This window comes from Solanum pennellii, chromosome 4, assembly GCF_001406875.1.
Source record: "Solanum pennellii chromosome 4, SPENNV200".
NCBI classification, from domain to species: Eukaryota; Viridiplantae; Streptophyta; class Magnoliopsida; order Solanales; family Solanaceae; genus Solanum; species Solanum pennellii.
Window position 1 is genome coordinate 5,979,659 of NC_028640.1, and position 20,340 is coordinate 5,999,998.

General features: G+C 29.7%; 1 protein-coding gene across 3 annotated transcripts; it reads left to right on the plus strand.

Annotated features, from left to right (window-relative positions):
* The first annotated feature begins 11,114 nt into the window (after positions 1-11,114).
* On the plus strand, positions 11,115-19,631 carry LOC107018059 (beta-glucosidase BoGH3B-like). 3 transcript variants are annotated; one of them, XM_015218420.2, is made up of 10 exons: positions 11,115-11,249; positions 11,684-11,923; positions 12,812-13,016; positions 13,374-13,464; positions 13,844-13,989; positions 16,744-16,987; positions 17,615-17,719; positions 17,841-18,023; positions 18,350-18,551; positions 18,970-19,454. In XM_015218420.2, the coding sequence occupies exons 2-10, from the start codon at positions 11,689-11,691 to the stop codon at positions 19,452-19,454; spliced, it is 1,896 nt and encodes a 631-aa protein (XP_015073906.1). In that variant the 5' UTR covers positions 11,115-11,249; positions 11,684-11,688. The 3 variants fall into 3 exon arrangements, with proteins under 3 accessions (XP_015073906.1, XP_015073908.1, XP_015073907.1); XM_015218422.2 differs by lacking the exon at positions 11,684-11,923 and having other exon boundaries at positions 11,148-11,249; positions 18,970-19,631; XM_015218421.1 differs by lacking the exon at positions 11,115-11,249 and having other exon boundaries at positions 11,689-11,923; positions 18,970-19,631.
* Positions 19,632-20,340: the final 709 nt, after the last annotated feature.

Consider the following 20,340-nt stretch of genomic DNA (forward strand, 5'->3'; position numbering starts at 1 on the left):
GTAACATGAGTGAGATATTTTACTCATCAAGATTGAATTTAAATTTCCAAAATTGTCATATACCCGTCTTCTCTTCTATACTGTTAAGTATTACAAAAGAAGTTAGTCACAAATAATCTATATATTATAAAATAGACATAATCAAAGTGATGTACATTGGTCACACAAATTAGATATTGTTATTATTGAATTTAAATTCCCAAAATTGTCATATGCTCATCTAATCTTCCATATTGTAAACGTTAGTAACATATAGACTATATATTACAAAATTATATAATGAAGAAAGGAAAAATAAAATAATAAAATTCTTGCATTGGTGAAGATGACATGGTTCAAGTATTTATAGTAATCAATAAACTTTTAACTATTGAATAATATAAAGAGAAAATGGTCAAAAGTCCTCCTAATCTATAGCCGGATTTCTAACTACACACTCATACTTTACGGGGTTCCTATCACTCCCCTAAATTGTATAAAACTGAAATTATTACCTCCTTGAACGCTTAGCTGGCAAAGTAAGTGTATCTCACTCTCTTTGAGAGAGTGAGCACAAAAATTTAATATTAAAACTTTATTTTTAATATCTATTTTTAAGTATATGTATTTTTTTTAATTTATTTATTGTCTTCTTCTCCATAGCAATAAAGATCAAATTCCTCCACCATTCACCATCATTGCTACCACCATCTTCACCGGATTCACCATGGTTGATTTCACACAAGCTTTTAAAATCTCATGTAAGAAATTTTATAAACCATTCAAATCAATTAAAAGTAAGATGAGATCTATTTATATCGCCTAAAAATGGGATTTGGATCATATTTGGGGAAAAAAAATCAATTTAGGTTTACATCAATCCCAATTGAACTCTCAAATAAGTTTTTTCTTTTTATTTTATAATTCCTTTAATTATCAATCTCAAATCTCAAGCAACCAATTACAAGTTTCTTCCTCATTGTCTCGTAGAAAATTTGCACTTGTTCTTCCTCTCTATTTCGCTCCCTTCACTTTTTTTAGTTTTCTTCTCTCCATTGCTACCAGCGAAAAGCTACCATTGTTGCTTCCTCCGACGAAATGTCACCGTTGCGGTTGTCTCCGACGAAACACCACCATTGTCGCTGCCTCTGACGAAACGCCAGTTCTGCCTCCGGTGAAACGCCACAATTCTTGTCGCCTCCGGCAAAACTCAAAACACCAGCAAAAACCCTCCCACACCTCCTCTAATCTCTCTCTTGTTCCTCGTAATCCATTTTTGATGGACTTTGGTGTTCAAAGTAATGGTGAAGTTACTTTAGAAATTTGAAAGAATTGAGAAAGAAATTGCTTTAGGATTTGAAGAAATTGGAAGAGTATAGGAAAAAGAGAAAGGAATTATAAGAAAACTGAAAAAAAAAAATTAATTAAATTTCCACGTGTCGAACGCGTGAAATTCACAGATCAATATAGATGTGGTTGTGGCTTTTCAGGGAGGTAATAATTTCAGTTTTATAAAATTCAGGGGGGTGATAGGACCCCCGTAAAGTATGATTGTGTAGTTGGAAATCCGATTATAGATTGGGCGGGCTTTTGGCCATTTTCTCATAATATAAATTAAAAGAGTTATGGAGTAATCAATACGTACAATTGTAACTTATATTGATAATTAATGTCTTAATTATAATTTAGTAATACTTTTAAGAAGGAATAGAGAAAGGATTAAATATTTAGAGGGGTATACTGTAACGTACCTATACCTAAAATAATAAAGAAATTAATGGAGGAATTTAAAGAGAATGATCAATAGAGGGTATTTATTTAATTTAATTAATATATCAAGATGCAAATAAGAGAAAAAAGGTTTCAAAAAAAAGACAAAATATATAAATACTAATGCTGGCCTATGAGGGCTGCNTATAAATATACCCTTGGAGTATTAGAAATGGTACAAAACTACCCTCCATCCACCTATTTGCTCCAAAATGCCCTTCTCACCAACCTATTGGCTTCAAAATACCCTTGTATCCACATTTGGGTTCAAAATTGACCACTTATTTAACGGTTTTAAATTTAAATAATTTAAATATTTTTTTAAATACGTGGCCCTCAACTTTTTTTTATAACTTAACTTATTAATATAATTTATAAATCAATCCATTATCCACTCATTACTAATTAAACCCGCCCCAATTAATAAACCCGACCCTTTACTAATGCAACAATAGTAAATCTATTGCCAATGAGTGTTTATAAAATTTTGAGGCGAAAATATCTATAGAAGTAAATTATCATACATTCAAGTCCTCAAAACATATTATAATTCAAGTGTCTAAATAATAATTACCGATAAACTTAAAAGTCTGACTACGTTCATCTTAGTTATTCCTTCATCTCCATTATGTGATGTTACTTAATAGAAAAACTTTTTTAAAAAATAATATATTATAGTTTTAATATTTAAAATAAATCATATATATTTATAAAACTATATTAAAAAAAGTGCACGAATTAATTTGGGGTTACTACTTCTTTACCTTTGATCATAATTTTTGAATTCAAACTTGAAAGAGAATCCTATTGAAAGTATCCTCCTAAATAAGAGGCTAAACCTAAATTTCGTTGGGGTTTCAATTCGGACTAGAACAAATTTGGATGTTATTTTCAAGAATCTGTAATTTCACCGTGTCTTAGTAGTGTTTAGGACTATTTTGATAGTAGAATTAGTTTATTAATTGGTGAGTTTAATTAGTAATGGGTGGGTAGTGGGTTGGTTTATAAATGATATTAAAAAACTAAATTATAACCAATAGTTGAATACCAAGTATTTTAAAAAAATATCTAAATAGCTTAAATTTAAAATCATTAAAAAAACTGATCAATTTTGAACTTAAAGATGGATAAGAAAGGTATTTTGGAGCCAATAGGTAGATGAGAAGAGAATTTTAGATCTAATAAGTGGATGGAGGATAATTTTATACCATTTCTAATATTTCAAAAATATTTTAGGCTCTTTTCCGTTGTTATTATTACAATTATTATTATATTTTCTTATAAACTTTATGTCAAACAAAAGTAAGTAGCCTAGCTTTGACTCTTGATAACGTCCCTTTTTGGACTCAAATGCGCCACAATTTATGCTCTAGCTTTGCATAACTATTTTGTCTTTTTGAAAGAAAAAAAAACACTTTTATTTTGAGATAAACAATGGATTGTATTAAACTTTTCTTTAAGTAAACTTATTTTAATTCTTTTGGTGGATTTTTACCTCTTTCTAAAGAAAGGAAATAACTTTTCTATAAGTAAATTGAAACTCTCTCAACTTCTTACGCAGGGTCTCATAGAGTTTTTCTAAAAAAAATTTCCTGAAAGCTATTTCACTAAATATTCATAAGTTAATACATACAAAAAATAAAATAAAAATAAAAATCGTTCAATTTTTAACGCACAAAAAATTGAGGTAGCCTAATTCCTTTTAAATGACCCTTAAATGCCAAATATAAGACTGGATCATAGTGAGCCTGTACATACTGCTCACCTAACTTATTATGGGGATCCCATAAGTTGTTTTTAAAAAGGTCACCTGATAACCATATCATCAAATATTTATGAATTAACACAAACAAAAAATTGAGAAAACCACCTAATTTATGTTAAATGGTCCTTAAATGCCAAAATATATCATGGATTATAGTGAGGATATATATGCTGCTCTGCAACTCATTACAAAGTCTTGTAAAGTTTTTTCAAAAAAATATTAAGAAGTCATATCAACAAAATATTCATTTGGTAGCACACAAGCAAAAATTGAAAAATCGTCTAATTCCTGTTAAGTGTCCCATAATTGCTAAAATATGTCGTGGATCATGGTGATGATATATGTACTGCACCCCAACTCATTACGGAGGGTCTAGTAAAGTTTTTTTTAACAAAAATCGCCTAGAAGTCGTATCACCAAAATATTGATGAGCTAACACCTATGAGAAACCCTTAAATGCCAAAATGTGTCGCTGATCATGGTGAGACTCTACGTACTACTCTCCCAGAGGGTGCCACAAGTGTTTTCAAAAAAATCACCCGAAGACGTATTATCAGAATATTCAAAAGTTCAAAACTAATCCACTAGTCTATGCTAGAGTTTCACATGTCAAAGCTCAAAACTTCCTCAAATAGTGTTGGAGTTTCACATGTAAAAGTTTAAAATTTTAATCGCATTGCATTGGAGTTTCATATAATAGGTAGTTTTGGAACTCTAACAGAGTGTATTGGTAATTCAGATCTAAAAGTTTCAAACTTCAAACGCATTATGTTGAAACTTCTTTTATGTTTTAATAATGTTTATTTTGTACAAATATTATTTCAATCATATATCAAATAAAAAATTAAAGTTCAAATACCAACTCAACCCCCACCCCTACCCCACCCCCACCCCACACACCATTTTCACCTTGGAGAAGAATTTGGAGGCCCATTACAAATCAACCATTTGGGCTTCAGTCATTTATAAAGAAGGGAAATTACGTGGTTAAGCTAACTAATATTATTTAATTACTAATCATAACTATAGTTTGCTATAATTATCATTTGCGACTAACATTATACATTAATTACGTGGGTTAACTTCGAGTTTGTATAATTAATCATGTTTATATATGTATAATTCATCAGAATATACAAATACAAATGTATAATATGCAATTATCTAATCGATATACATCTACAATTCACCTCTCCTCACACTCATCCCTCTCTCACTCATCTCTCTCCTCCCTCTCCAAATCTGATTTGCCTCTCTCCTTCCTCTCCCAATCAATCTCGCTTTCCATATATACAAATATATATGTATAATATACAATTATCTTACCGATATACATAACAATTTACCTTTCTCCCCGTCTTTGCCCTCTCTCTCTCCTAGTCTTGTTCTCCTTTCTCCTCCCTATAACATGTAGTTACGAATTTTAATTATCAACTATAGCTGTGAAGAGTAATGAGACTATTTTTGAGTGGCTATATGTGAAAGTTCCTCTATAAAGAAAGTCTCGAGTGGTGGTTACTTGTCTGTGGGTTCAAATGTACCAGCCCAAGCCCATTTTTGTTAGAAATATTCCTTAAAGGGAAAACTACCTTAATAATATATCGATAATATATTTACTAATTCTACATATTTTAAATAATCATGTATCCAATTACATAACAATTCTCTATCAGATACAGTAAAATGGAGAGATAACCGAGCAAGAAGTGGAGAAAGGCGAGCGAATTGTAGTCATGTATCCCAGATGGATGTGAAACGCAGTAGATACACACTAGATACATGTGTGTGTATACATATATATATATATATATATATATATATATATATACACACATATATGTATGTATGTGTATGGTATGATTCATTCTAGATATATATGAGAACAATGAGCGATATAGGAGGAAAGTGCGCGAGTTTTATTTATGTATCTCACATACAGGCGAATTCACTTGGATACATTGTATCTAGAACATATTACACATAATTTTAACCCAATGTATTTCGAGAGACATGAATTTGGACGTATTTAGAACACTAAAATCTGGTAAAATTTATAATATTGTAACAAGAGTATATGAAAGTAATTAGCTCCTAAATTAATGTGATTTATATGATTTTTCCTTCTTTAAACCGTTTCTTTCAGTTATTTTTATGGAAAATAATAAAAAGAAATTGTACAAACAATTGGTTTAGTGAAAGAAGATTAAAAAAATGAGAAGAATAATTAAATGTTTTTAGCTATTATATACCACATATGTTGTGTAACATATTATAACAAGTCATTTACTTTTTAGATAATTATAGGTTTCAAGTTTCTATATTTAGAAATAAATTTTGCAATGTGCGAATCTAAATTCAATCTGATCTTAATATAAATATCAAATACCAAATAGTAACCTTATAAACCACCTTCACATGATGATATACAAATATCACACACGTTCATTGCATAACACGACTTATTGTACTCTTTATTCTTAAATTAACAAATACATTGACTTCTTTTCCCTTTGTCATCAATAATATATACTAAAAGTTTGTATACATGTGCACACTACACATGATGATAATTTGTATAAAAAATAATTATAAAGATATGAGTAACTAAGATGAATTATGTGTTTGCAAATCGTATCAATTACACAGTTCAATTGTACTTCGATAGAAAAATAATAATATTATTAATTGGGAACAATAAAATAATTAACATTCTCTTAAAACTTTAGAGTAATATGAGAATGTAACAAAAAGTTCCTTGTTGTTTGAGCTTTACTCCACAGCCCAAAGTGATTGCCCGTATCGATGTTTCAACTCACATGATTATCTCGATATTTGTATTGAGATTCAATTATATTTAAATTTTTTATGTGAATATTTCATTTAATATAAAATTTAATATAAACATTAAATTATATTTAAATATCTGTATCTATAATTTTTCATTAAACATAAATATTAATAATGCATGTGTATTAGACTATATACTAATTAATTTTATTTTTACATATCGTGTTCAATTAAATATTATCACATAAAACGAGATGTACTGAATAGATATTTTTGTGGCAATAATGTTTAACTCCAAATTTGATTGATCAAACTCTTGGGGTGGGGTGGGTAGGGGAACTAACAGCTAGCAAATTAAAAGCCTAAAAAGCTCTTGGGGACCAAAAGTTAATAAATTTTTGTACCTCAAAAGTGCCTAATGGTCAAGCTTATTTTAGATATTAATTACTCGTCTTTTTTATATAAGAAAATTTACTTATTATTTTCGCTGTTCTTTTTTACTTATCCACTTTTAAATTAGTATATTTATTAAGAAAATAATTAATGACGTAATGAGTTTATCATTTTATCCCTATTAATTATGAAGTGGATAAAATTTTTTACCTTTTCCAAAATAATTAGTCATTTAATTGTGGGTATAATAGGTAAAAAAAAATTTCTTTTTTGATTTATCAAAATGGACAAGTAATTAGGATAACTATAAAAGGAAAATTAGACAAGTAATTAGGTACGGAGGTAGTATTATATATGGAGCACATTTTGTTGTGAAAAGAAGATTTTGAATTATTGATTCATTATTAAAGTAGTATTATTCCCTCAAAACTCTTCCTTCTGTGATTCACTGTCAATTGATTGGCGCATGAATGAAACTGTAATGGAGCATGTACGCGACGATCAAACACGGTTATGTCAGCTACCTGTGATAGAAAAAATAAAACTTGATCAGATAGTTCGTGCGAGGCATTTCTTGATGAATGTTTTGATGTTTTAATAACGATAGTTTTTTTTAAAAAAAATCATGAGCGAAGATTGGTAAAAAAAAAAAAAAGTTCAAGAAAATTATGCCTAGACAATAATTTATATCAAATTATATAATTCTTGTGATCTCAAGACAATTATAACTACGTATACTATATATATAAAACAGAAAATAATCTGTCACTTTATTCAATTGCCTATTCAAAAATATTTGACTTCACAATGTTTTGTTCCCCTTTTCTTTTTCTTGTTCTATGAATCAAATACCTATGTAGAATAATTTGAAGTGTCCATTAATTAGTTCCAACATTATTATTATAAAAAATATATAATTTTATTGGTTGTATATATAACTATTTATAGTAACAAGGTCAAATTCAAAGTAACAAACATTAAATTCTCTTGAGCATTTTGTCACATGAATTTCGTACTTTGATTATAATGTTGTCTACACTTTTTTTTATTTTTTAAGTTGCTTTATTTTAAATATTTAATTAGGCAAGTTGTCATTCACTTTTCATTTATTTGTTGTTTATATTATGATATTTTGTTTTCATTTATGTAGACAAATTAACATGCTTTTACATATATAATTATATAAGCACATATGTACAACTCTCTCTCTCTATATGTATATATATGGCCTACATAAAAGATATATCATGTGATTTGTTTCATTTTTTAGTTAATAAAGATAGAACAATACTGTTATGGATTTTATTTGTATAATGATTGTATTGTTGTACCTTTTTTTTTCTTAATAAATAAATAAATATGTTTGCATCATTTTATTTCTATTTTTTTTTAATGGAGGTAACTCATGAGTTGTTGACAATATAAAACAAGTATAATTTATCTAAATTTCATAGTGTAACTGTTACGAGTTAATTATATTATTTTCTCATTTTTTTGTAAATTACAAATAAATTATAAAATTTATGGATTTCAGATACATCACTGGACTTCCGGAGACATCTGGATACATAAGTGAGGGATGTATCCAAGAGGGGGATAAGGATATATCAGCGAGAGCAGAATGTTGTTTCCGAGAGGAGATTTTTGAAAAAACTTTAAATGATACAAAAACTTATTATAGTAAACTAAGATGTATATTTAGGTAATTTTTTTTAATAAAACAAGCTCACACCCAAAGGTTACAACAAGTTGGATGGTTAATACACCCCCCTCTATCCTAAATCAAAGTTTTCAAATTTGAGTTCTAGGAATGATATGGAGCAATTTACCTTTTAAAATACTTTTTGATATGCAATCAGATTAGTCGAACTATAAAGCATATCGCAGAGACCTAGTAGAAAGAAAACAAACAATTACTTCTTCCCACAAAATGACAACTTTTAAACAAAGTATCTTTGATAGATAGTATAGATTTTAACCCAAGTAAAAAATTTCGATATAAATTCAAGTTAATTAGTCCTAAAGAAAGTATTAGAGATTGAGGGGAAAAGCGAACAACTTCCTCCAATAAAAAAGACAAATCCTTTAGAACAAATCGTCTTTGGCAAGGATTACTTCATCAAAGTGGAAAGTTTTGATATACTTTCGATGAAATATATTTCAAAGCAGATATCGAAGATCGAATAAAAAAAAATTAATTTCTTACCAATAGAACCTTGAGGGAACAAATCTCAAAGGTAAAGAGTCTACCAACCAAAAGTTTTTTAACTTTGTACTGACTTTATTGTCATTTGTGTACTTTAAAATAAAATAGTAATATCCTTTTCCTCTGGACTAGGAATGAATAAAATCATAATAAGACATTGGTGAAAAGGGGTGACAACTAATAACCAAAAACTTTGTTTAAAATTATTCTATCTAATGTAATGGACAAATATGTACAACAAACTTATAACACAAATAATTAAATTATTAAAAAGTATATCTATGAAAAGTTTTTTTGACTTTGTAATTGTATTATCTTAATGTCATTTTGTAGTTTAAATAAGTAATACTCCTTTGTTTTTTTATGCATCAGCAAAGCTAGAATTTTGACTAAAATATTGATAATTGAAATCAAAATCTTTAATTAGAGATTCTTGATTCAAAATTTTGGAAACAAATAACCACCTTTTTTTTCTTTGCTCTTCTTAATCTAAATAACCACCTATTAAAAAATATTTTATCTTTTGAGTATAAATTTAAATTAAATTGAGCCAATTAATAGCATACATTAATTTTCCACACCAATCTCCTCATTTAAAAGAGTGAAAAAAAGATGAAATCAGCTTAGTAACAATTCAAAAATAATTTTTTTAAAATCATATTAGTGAACTTAAATACATTGTTATATTTCTTTCTCAACAACCTTTTATCATTTTTTCTTACATAAATCAAGGTATAAATTTATTAGAACCAATACTATATAATGAAGCTAATTCACCAACCTTTAGAACTATAAAAAAATGATAATGCCCAAGTACCTCCTCCACCTATGTCCGAAATCTCAGAGACACACTTATACTATACTAAGGTTCTATTACCCCCTGAACTTATTTTATAAGTAATTTCTTCCCCCTTTTTGGCCTACGTGACACTATATTGTAGGGTCAATGTTGGTTGACTTTTTTTCCAACTTAGTGCCACGTAGGCCGGAAAGGGGTAGAAAATTACTTATAAAATAAGTTCAGGGAGGTAATAGGACCTTAGTATTGTATAAGTGTGTCTCTGGGATTTCGGGCATAGGTTGAGAAGTACTTGTGTATTTTCCCTAAAAAATGATATTGTGAATGAAATCACTCTTTTTTTTTTAATTAGAGTTTCATTTTAAAATTATAATTTTAAAAAAAGATCTTGGTAGGAATCTATGAATGAGTGCTATGCGATACAAATTTAAATCAGTTAAATTTTAATGTAAAAATTTAATATCAGCTAAAAATATTTTTTAAAAAGCCTTTAAAACTAGAAGGGAAAGGGACATGTTGAACAAATAGTGCTATCATTGTAAAAAGAAAAAATAATAATTTAACGCAGCAACGTTCGATAGTCTTAGGACAAAGATCCGGTCAAGTAATGTTAAATAGTCTTATACATTCATGTCATGTGTAGTATAGAATAATTTATGGTTAAGATTCATTTAAATTATATATATTCACTATAATAATAAAAACAACAAAGTCTTTAATTATTTTCATTTTTTAAAACTATCAAATAAAACAATTAAGTGAATCTATAAGACTATTGAACATTACTTGACCAGATTTTATCCGAAATTTTACCATGTATTTGATCATAGTATTTGAGAAATATATTTCTCTTTTTTATTTATACCTATAAATTTTAAAAACTATCAAAACGAACCATATGTTTGAATTACAAGTCAATTGCATCTTCGTTGCAACAAAAACAAATAATGTCCATGACACCATAACAATGTTGTAGCTTGGAGCGAGTGCAACAAACATCATTTCATATATCTCGAAGTAGACAAAACACATGACTTTGTTACCTTGAGCCGATTGTCCACCATTTTCATCAACAGCGATATCATCATTTAATATTCACCGAATATTCCATCACTACTTTAATGTTCACATACAAAATTATGTAATACAATACAAACAACTACTATAGAAAGTGTTTTTGTAAAAAGATAAAAGTTTCGATATAAATTTCAAATTTTAAAAGATCTCAAATAATGAGATTTGACCCAAATACTATTAAAATTTAGCATTTAAAAATTTAAAATATTCATCAAAAATATTTACCAAATAATAACAAATTATATAAACAAATACTATTTGCTCGATTATTAGCCCATGGGGCGAATAAACCTCGAATGCGAAATGGCTAAAATAAAAACAAAAAAAAATCCATAAACTCTTTTTAAAAAGTGTACTATCTATTAGCCTCTCCCTATTTATACCTTCCATATAAACAGTCCTAAAAAATTAATTTCATCCACCCCCAAAAAGAATATCTATCAACAGAAAAATAAGAGTCTGCATTTTTATCTGTAAGTTCCAAAATTCAATATATATTTTCTTCTATATTTTTATTGTTTGTATTTCTTCTGCTGAAAATAGAAAAAAAAATAAAGAGAAATTTACCAAAGTTTAGCTCTGTTTTGGTTTTCTCAAAAAAAAAAAAATTTTTAAAAATTAATTATCTTTAGATAATCAACCAAAAAATAAAAAAGTAAATTCTGGAGGCTGCATTTAGGGGGCGGAGCTACAAGTTTGTATTTATAAATATCGAGATAAAGTCGGGATACATTCTATTCTTTTCAGATTCCAATTTTGAATTATACTGATTTTTTTTTGTTTGTATTTTGAACTTACTAGACTATCTCTCGTGGAATTCAGAACTCATAAACTTAAAATTTTAACGCTGTTTTTAATTTTTTTGAAATTTTTTTTTCTAATTTTGGGTATGTTTTTTTTTTTTAAGGAAAAATGCAGAGGAGATCCAAAATGGGATTGTTGATGAGAAATTTTCTAGTTTTATTTTGTTGGATGATTTTAGCTGTAAATGCAGAAGAATACATTACATATAAAGATCCAAACAAGCCCTTAAACAGAAGAATCAAAGATTTAATGAAAAGAATGACTTTGGAGGAAAAAATTGGGCAAATGATACAAATTGATCGTACTGCTGCAACTCCAGAGGTTATGAACAAGTACTACCTAGGTAAAAATAAATAAATAAATAGCCAGTGACGGATTTAGACTAGACGTGACAGCGGGTCCAAATAGACCCGCTGGTTCTAAATTCTAAATCCGTCACTGTATACAAATATCAATGTTTGTTTAAGATATTTTGTTGTTTGAGTTTATTTAGGATAAATGTGGCTTTGTGAATGGGTGCAATGGGTTTGGTTGGATCTATCGATTCTAAATTCTAAATTCGTTGTTATAAATTAAAAATGGTGTTAAAATTTGAAATTTATGAATTCTGAACTAATTATCGAACTGATAGCTCGATTTTAGTTACAAATGTCATAATTTAGTGCTTTTATATGTTTAGTATTTTTTAATACAAATATATGATCTAAGTAAAAGGTACTAGGCGAATTAATTTGAACCCTTTTCTAATATTGTAGCTCTGTCCCTTATGTATGTAAACATATGAAAGAGTCTATTTTTTTTACGAAATATTTTATTATATGAGTTATCGATTTTCTAGCCAAGTGAATTCAGTTGAACCCCTTTTTGATAAATCTGACTTCACCATAGGATGTCATGGGTTATAAAAGATTGAAATCCACTAATTTTAAATCTTGATTCCGTTCTTGTATTCAGAAGTAACCATTTTTCAATATATTTTGCTATGTGAATTCAACTATATATATACATCGTATAATTTTTTGATAAAACAGTTTCAGTTGAACCTTTAATAATTATGACTTTTCTACAAAATTTTCTAACTCTAAATTGTGAATTCGTCACTATACAAATAAGTGATCATTTTCAAATATTTTGCTATGTGAAATCTACGATACAGTTTTTCGACCAAATTGACATTATTACAAAATTTATTGATTCTAAATTTTGAATTCGTTTTTTTATTTATTTGCAGGGAGTGTGTTGAGTGGTGGAGGAAGTGTGCCAAAGAAAGAAGCATCAGCAGAAGATTGGATTGATATGATAAATGGTTTTCAAAAAGGTTCATTATCAACTAGACTTGGGATACCTATGATTTATGGAATTGATGCTGTTCATGGCAACAATAATGTCTATAAAGCTACAATTTTTCCTCACAATGTTGCTCTTGGAGTAACAAGGTAAATTTACTCGGAACAATAATAAAATTATCTTTAAAGTCACATGTTCGAGTTGAGGAATTAGCTATTAATGCTTCCATCAGATTAAGTTGTATGCATTAACTACACCCCCTAGGTGTTATCCTATGGGTTCGGCTGAAATTAATAGCTTTAGTCTAGATCCCCTCGATTAATATATTCATAATTCAATAAACTGTCTCTTTTCAATTGTTCGAAATTCATAAATTTAAAATTCTAACTTAGCTTTTTATTAACGTCAAGTATTTCATACATTGGACTGTTATTTTTTTCTTTTTGTCATAAATTGATAATAAGCTAACTTTTTATTAATTTTTTTTTTGGTTAATTAATTAATAGGGATCCTCAATTGGTGAAGAAGATTGGATCTGCAACTGCATTAGAAGCTAGAGCAACTGGAATTCCATATGTTTTTGCTCCTTGTCTTGCGGTAATGTTCTAGTATTTTTCTTCTACGTTGTTCGAATTTTTAAAAAATATCGCCACGTGCATGTTTCAATCCTTCAAAAATAGTATATCGTTTAAAAAGTTTGAGACGAATATGATAACATCTTTAAAGAGTCTGAAAATATAGATTTTCTTTAAAAAAAAAATTACAAAAAATATGAGTTGATAAGTACTGGCCTTTTCATCTCTAACTAGATATTTTCGATTCGCGTCATGTAAATAAAGTCGTCTTTGAAAGGGAAGTGTATTACCCCCTAAATCTGTAGCACATTCATACTACTTGTATTTTTTTCATATTATGATCAGTGTATATAATTTAAATCTTTTTTTATATCGTATTAATTTTAAATTTTTTGATCTAGGTTTGTAGAGATCCAAGATGGGGCAGATGTTATGAGAGTTATAGTGAAGATCCAAATATTGTTAGGTCAATGAGTGAAATGGTGCCTGGATTACAAGGAGATATACCTTCTAATGGTAGATTAGGAGTCCCTTTTGTTGCCAACAAGTAAGTTCTTTTTTATTTGCTTCGATATTTAATTTATATATACTGATAATATTTTTAATCGATCAATAAAAAAGGTAAAATTCATTCACTTAGTTAACTTGTAGCCGTTAGAGGAGGAGCTAGAGGATAAGAGATGACCTCGATAAAATTCAATAATTTTAGTTCATATATAAGTTAGACCACCAAGGATTATTCCACAAGTTTCTTGGTATATCTATGTTTAATTAATGCTGAAATTATTTGTTATTTAAGATCACATTATTAGCTATTTCACTTTTTGGTTCATGTAGTGTACATATAATGTTTGAATTATTTTCCTCATAATTAATCATGATGTGGATTTGATCACAAAAGATATTTTTGGCATAATTCACATGGATTTTCATAAGTCCATAACCTTGAATTCAATGATTTTTTCAATCCACATGCTTACAATAATGATTAATTAAGTCAGCCTTTTTCTTTTGACTTTATTGGATTTCTTGTCTCATATATAGTGGGGGAAAAAAAAATTTAGCCACAAAATTTGGTTTGAATTTGACCGAAATAATTATTTTAAATTTTATTTTATTGTTTAAAAATATTTTTACATGTTTAACTTTAATATCTTTTTTAATTTAAACAATAAAAAAATTAATTTATTTTAAAATAAAAAAATATTATATATTTTTTAATTTCCTAAAACCATTAACACTTCTCATCAATATATAATGGAAGAAGGTGGAGATTGATTTTTATAATAACTCCGCTTCAGTCTCAAATAGAAGTATATATATATATATATACATATATATATATATGTATATATATATATATATATAAATTCTTATCGTTGTACTATCTTTTTTCTAATATCCAACGAGAATTCGTTGTAAATTAACTAATTTTACGTGAACATATAAAGTTATAATTTTTATTAAAAATATTTAACTTGATATAGTATAATGTAATTTTCTTGCAAAAAGATACTTTAGTTTTGGCCTGATTTCCACCTATTCAACTCTCGTCCTTTTTTGTCATTAATAAATTCTTTTAACTTCACCATGATAAATAAATAAATTAAAATAAGCTACAAAATTCAATATTTATATTTGCTAAACAATTATAACTAGTAATATTTTTTTTGATAATTCATATTAGTTCATCGTTTAATTAACATCAATAAAATTGCTTTTTTTATTGTTTAATGACAAAAGTAGTTGATCACTATTCCTATTTTTTAGTGCTTTTTTTTAAAAAAAAAATAATAAAATATGTTGGAGTTCGTGATTTGTTTTTAGAAGTTGGAAAAAAGTGGGGTAACTGATTTCTAAAAGTAAGGCATGTGATTTGGAGCTATTTTGGTATTATATATAGCAATATGATATGGTTTTTGTGATGCATGTGATTATGATAAATAGAGGTAGAGCCAATAAGAAAAAAGACAAGAATTGTGTAACAAACTAGGTGCAAAAATTCAATTTTTTTTGGTCCATTTGAATTGTGACACAAAGACATTTTGTTTTATGGGCTTTTGTAGCATGACATAGAGACTTAGTCACATGGACCACTTTTTCCACCTATTAGAAATCAAACAAAAAAAAAAGGGGTGGGGAGTGGGGTGATGTGTCATACAAAAAACTTAAGACTTCTAGCTAATACATTATTCTTCAATTTAAAATATATATATATATATATAATGTTGGAAGGTAACAATCATTTAAATATATAGAATGTGGGTGTCGTCACTCGTCTGCATACATGTTACCTCTCCAGATTCTACTTATAAAATTATAGATAGTATCTTATTGTTGTTGTAGAATATGGGTGTGATGTGTATGGTGTTTTTACGTGTCTGGTTATTTTACGACACATGTTGCATTGTGTGTGCCACGTGTTAGACACTTCCTAGGATGAAGTACAAACGTGTTCAAAAGTCGTAAAAAGTACCAATTTTAAAGATTAAATCCATCAAGTCTAAATTCTAGACTCGTTTCTATCACCTTTAAAAATTTAAGTGTATATGAAACTTCAAAACAAGTTGAGGACTAATGTAGCATCTATGTATTACCCCTATACAATGATGTACATAGCTACATAGAGTAAAAAGACAGTTAGTTGAACACCCTTTATCAGAAAATTATATTGTATACATAAGTCAAAAAATATGTTTTGTACATAAGTACTAAACCTTGAACGCGTATATTGTTGCTAAACCTCGAGTGGGTATATTGTTGTTGCTAAACCTTGAACGCGTATATTGTTGCTAAACCTCGAATGCATATATTGTTGTTATCAAACCTCGAAAGCTTATATTTTTGTTGCTAAACCTCGAACGCGTATATTATTCTTGCTAAACCTCGAACGTGTATATTTTTGTTGCTAAACCTCGTATGCATATGTTGTTGTTGCTAAACCTCGAATGCGTATGTTGTTATTGCTAAACCCTAAACGTGTATGTTAGTTGTTGTTACTAAACCTCGAACGTGTATGTTGTTGTTGTTATAAACCTCGAACGTGTATGTTGTTGTTGTTACTAAACCTCGAACGTGTAAGTTGTTGTTGTTGCTAAACCTCAAACGTGTATGTTGTTGTTGTTGTTGCTAAGCCTCAAACGTGTATGATGTTGTTGTTGTTGTTGTTGCTAAACCTCGAACGTGTATGTTGTTGTTGTTGTTGCTAAACCTCGAACGTGTATGTTGTTGTTGTCGTTGTTGCTAAACCTCGAGTGCATTTTAACGAAATTTCTGGCTTCATCACTGTTATTTGTTGCAGGCAAAAAGTGGCTGCTTGTGCTAAGCATTATGTAGGAGATGGTGGGACAGTAAAAGGAATCAATGAAAACAATACAATTATTGATAGACATGGTTTGCTTAGTATACATATGGCAGGTTACTATAGTTCAATCATCAAAGGTGTTTCTACTGTCATGGTTTCCTATTCAAGTTGGAATGGTCTCAGAATGCATGCAAATAAAGAAATGGTTGCTGGTTTTCTTAAAGGCACACTTAGATTCAGAGTAAATTCCTTCTCTCTTCTTGAATTTTTGTTCGGATCCTTCAAAAATGTTGTTGTATCCCATGTCGGATTCTCATACATACATTTATTTTGGAGTATTTGATTCGGATACAACAACATTTTGTAGTGTTCAATAGATGTCACCCTATATATGTTGCTTAGACCCTCAAAAAATGTTGTCGTACTGTTTTACGTCCTTCAAAGTTTTTTTTGGAGGATCGTCTGATAGGGAATGTTGTGGATGATCTAACACAAGTCCGACAACATTTTTGAAGGATTTGACATGGTGTGGAAACGTTGTTGGAGGATCCGAGCAACATTGTAGTGTTGAATAGATCCAATCTATATTATTCAGAACCTCCAAAAGTATTGTCGCTCTCGTGTCTAATTCTTCAAAAAAATTGGAGGATCTGATGTTAGTGTTATGATAGTTTTGACCGACCCGAGCAGCATAGGATGCAACTAGATGGGATTTCAAATTTAACATTATCAAGTCCTTCAAAAAATGCATTTTTTTTGGAAGTTCGAGACTACTTGATGACATTTTTGGAGGATCCGAGCAACATAGGATGCAACAAGATGGGGATTTCAAACTAACTTTGTGAATGTTTGTGGAATTTGTTTTCAGGGGTTTGTTATTTCAGATTGGGCAGGAATTGATAAGCTTACTTATCCTTGGCGTACAAACTATACATATTCCATTCTTGAAGGTGTCAATTCTGGCATTGACATGGTTAGTGAATCTGTCTCGTACTATCACACGATTTTACAACATGAAGAACGAGTTTCGACTTGATTTACATGACCTTTGAAGAACTAATGTTTGCTCTTTTCCTGGTTGTTGTATGTTGCAGGTTATGCTGCCCTACAACTATACAGAATTCATTGATGGTTTAACATATTTAGTGAACAACAACTTTGTTCAAATGACTCGAATCGATGATGCAGTCAAGAGAATTCTCAGGGTGAAGTTCCAAATGGGACTCTTTGAGAACCCTCTTGCTGATTATAGTTTGACGAAATATCTTGGAAGCCCGGTAAGTTCAATGTGTTGTGATAAATGATGGGGAAAATGTTTAAAATTGTTCGATTTGCCTTCCTTTACATGTTTGGCCCGTTCACACTCTTGTAGTTACCAACTGTCTCGTACTTCTCATTGCCATTAACGAAGCTCCAACATAAGACACGTTGGAGCTCTTTTAGGGGTCAATGGAAAAACCAAGACTTTTTTCTAACGATAGGGGTAAAACTAGACCAAAAGGTCAAATGAAGGACAAAGATGCTCAATTTCTTGATCGTTTTCCCTATAAACTCGAAAAAAGTAAAATCTTGAATTCATCTTTGTTGTGTTACAATCTCGTAGGAACATAGAGAATTGGCAAGAGAAGCAGTGAGAAGGTCACTTGTTTTATTGAAAAATGGAGCAAATGCAGATGAACCAGTTTTGCCACTTCCAAAAAAAGCAACAAATATATTAGTTGCAGGAGCCCATGCTAACAATATGGGCTACCAATGTGGTGGATGGACCATTACATGGCAAGGACTTAGCGGAAACACAACAACTGGTACGTTTCTTATCCCTCGACGTTGCTCAGACTTTTCAAAAATGTCGATATGTGCATGTCTGATCCTCCAAAAGTCGTGCATTTTTTAAGAATCCAACACAAGCGCAACAACATTTTCTGATAAGTCTAAGCAACATAACCCTCAACTTATATATCCGAATTTGAGTTGAACGAGTCAGGCTACGACCTATTGGATTAAGGTATAGTTTGTTCAGTTGGCCCAAACTAAAATCGGACGAGTTAAGTGATAATCCATTGCTTAATCCAATCCGCTTTAACTGGACTTATCTTGATTTTTGACAATCTTCGGATGGATTTGGTTGAGTCATGACCCGTTTATTGAGTTAACCGGACATGCCCTTTCGATAAACCTACCTAAAAAGAGTACATTGATCAATTTGCAACTATTTTTTGACAGGTACTACAATCCTCTCAGCCATAGAGAACACAGTTGATCCAGAAACAAAGGTTGTGTACAAGGAAAATCCAGATAGCGAATTCGTAAAGTCCAACAACTTCTCCTACGCTATAGTCGTGGTGGGAGAGACCCCATACGCGGAAGGTTCTGGTGACAGCCTAAACTTAACAATCCCCGCGCCTGGTCCAGACATCATGACCACGGTATGTGCCTCGGTGAAATGTGTCGTTGTGCTTGTCACGGGCCGTCCGGTCGTGATCCAGCCCTACATAGCACAAATGGATGCACTAGTAGCAGCTTGGCTACCAGGAACAGAAGGACAAGGTGTAGCTGATGTCCTGTTTGGTGATTATGGTTTTACTGGAAAACTAGCAAGGACTTGGTTCAAGACTGTTGATCAACTCCCTATGAATGTTGGTGATTCACATTATGACCCTTTGTTCCCTTTTGGATTTGGACTTACCACAGAACCTGTCAAGGCCTAAAACAACTGTTTTTTTTTTACACACAAACAAACAACAAGAGGTCCAAATATACAACAACTATTATGTTACCAATTTATGATATGAGTTTAGTGCAAAGATTGAATATGTAAAAGAGGCAATGTTGTTAAAGAATTTGATAAGTGGAGTAATGGAAATGGAACTCTTTTTGCTTTGTTATGTGTTTTTGTCATTGTTGTAACTTACAACAAAATTAGGGAATGGTGCTACAATAGCCGAAAAGTGGTCAGTTGAATACCCTTCGTTGAAAAATTGTATTACGTATGTAGGTCAATATTACTGAGGCAAACAAGAGGTTCAAACATACAATAACTATATGTTATACCAATTTATGATTTGAGTTTAGTGCAAAGATTAAGCATGCAACAGAGGCAATGTTAGACACTTTAACAAGTGGAGTAAATGGAAGTGTCTGTTTCCCATTGTGTATTTTTCGAGTGAGCTGGTTCGAAGGTATTGGATAGGAAATATCTATGTTTCTAGTCGCGAAGATATCTCTACATGTTTAAATCAAGAATTTCGAGTTCTACTTGTGAAGTTTTGAGAATGGAATCATTTTCAAAGCTTGTTAGACATTGCTGTTTAAAAAAATGTTTATTTTTAGAAGCATTTTCTTAAAATAGTTTTTTAGAAAAGTGCTTTTGAAATAAAAACAATTTGTTTTTGATTAATTTATTTGAAAAGTGTTTTTCATAAGCAAACTGGGTTGGTATAAGCTTTTCTAAAAAGTACTTTTGAGAGTCAAATTACGAAAAATGACAAGTCTAAATGTAATTTTAACATTTAAGACTATTTATAGAAAGAAACTATTTTAAATATCTATTATAAAAAATTTAATTATTTTTTAAAAAAACTAAAAAATACATTT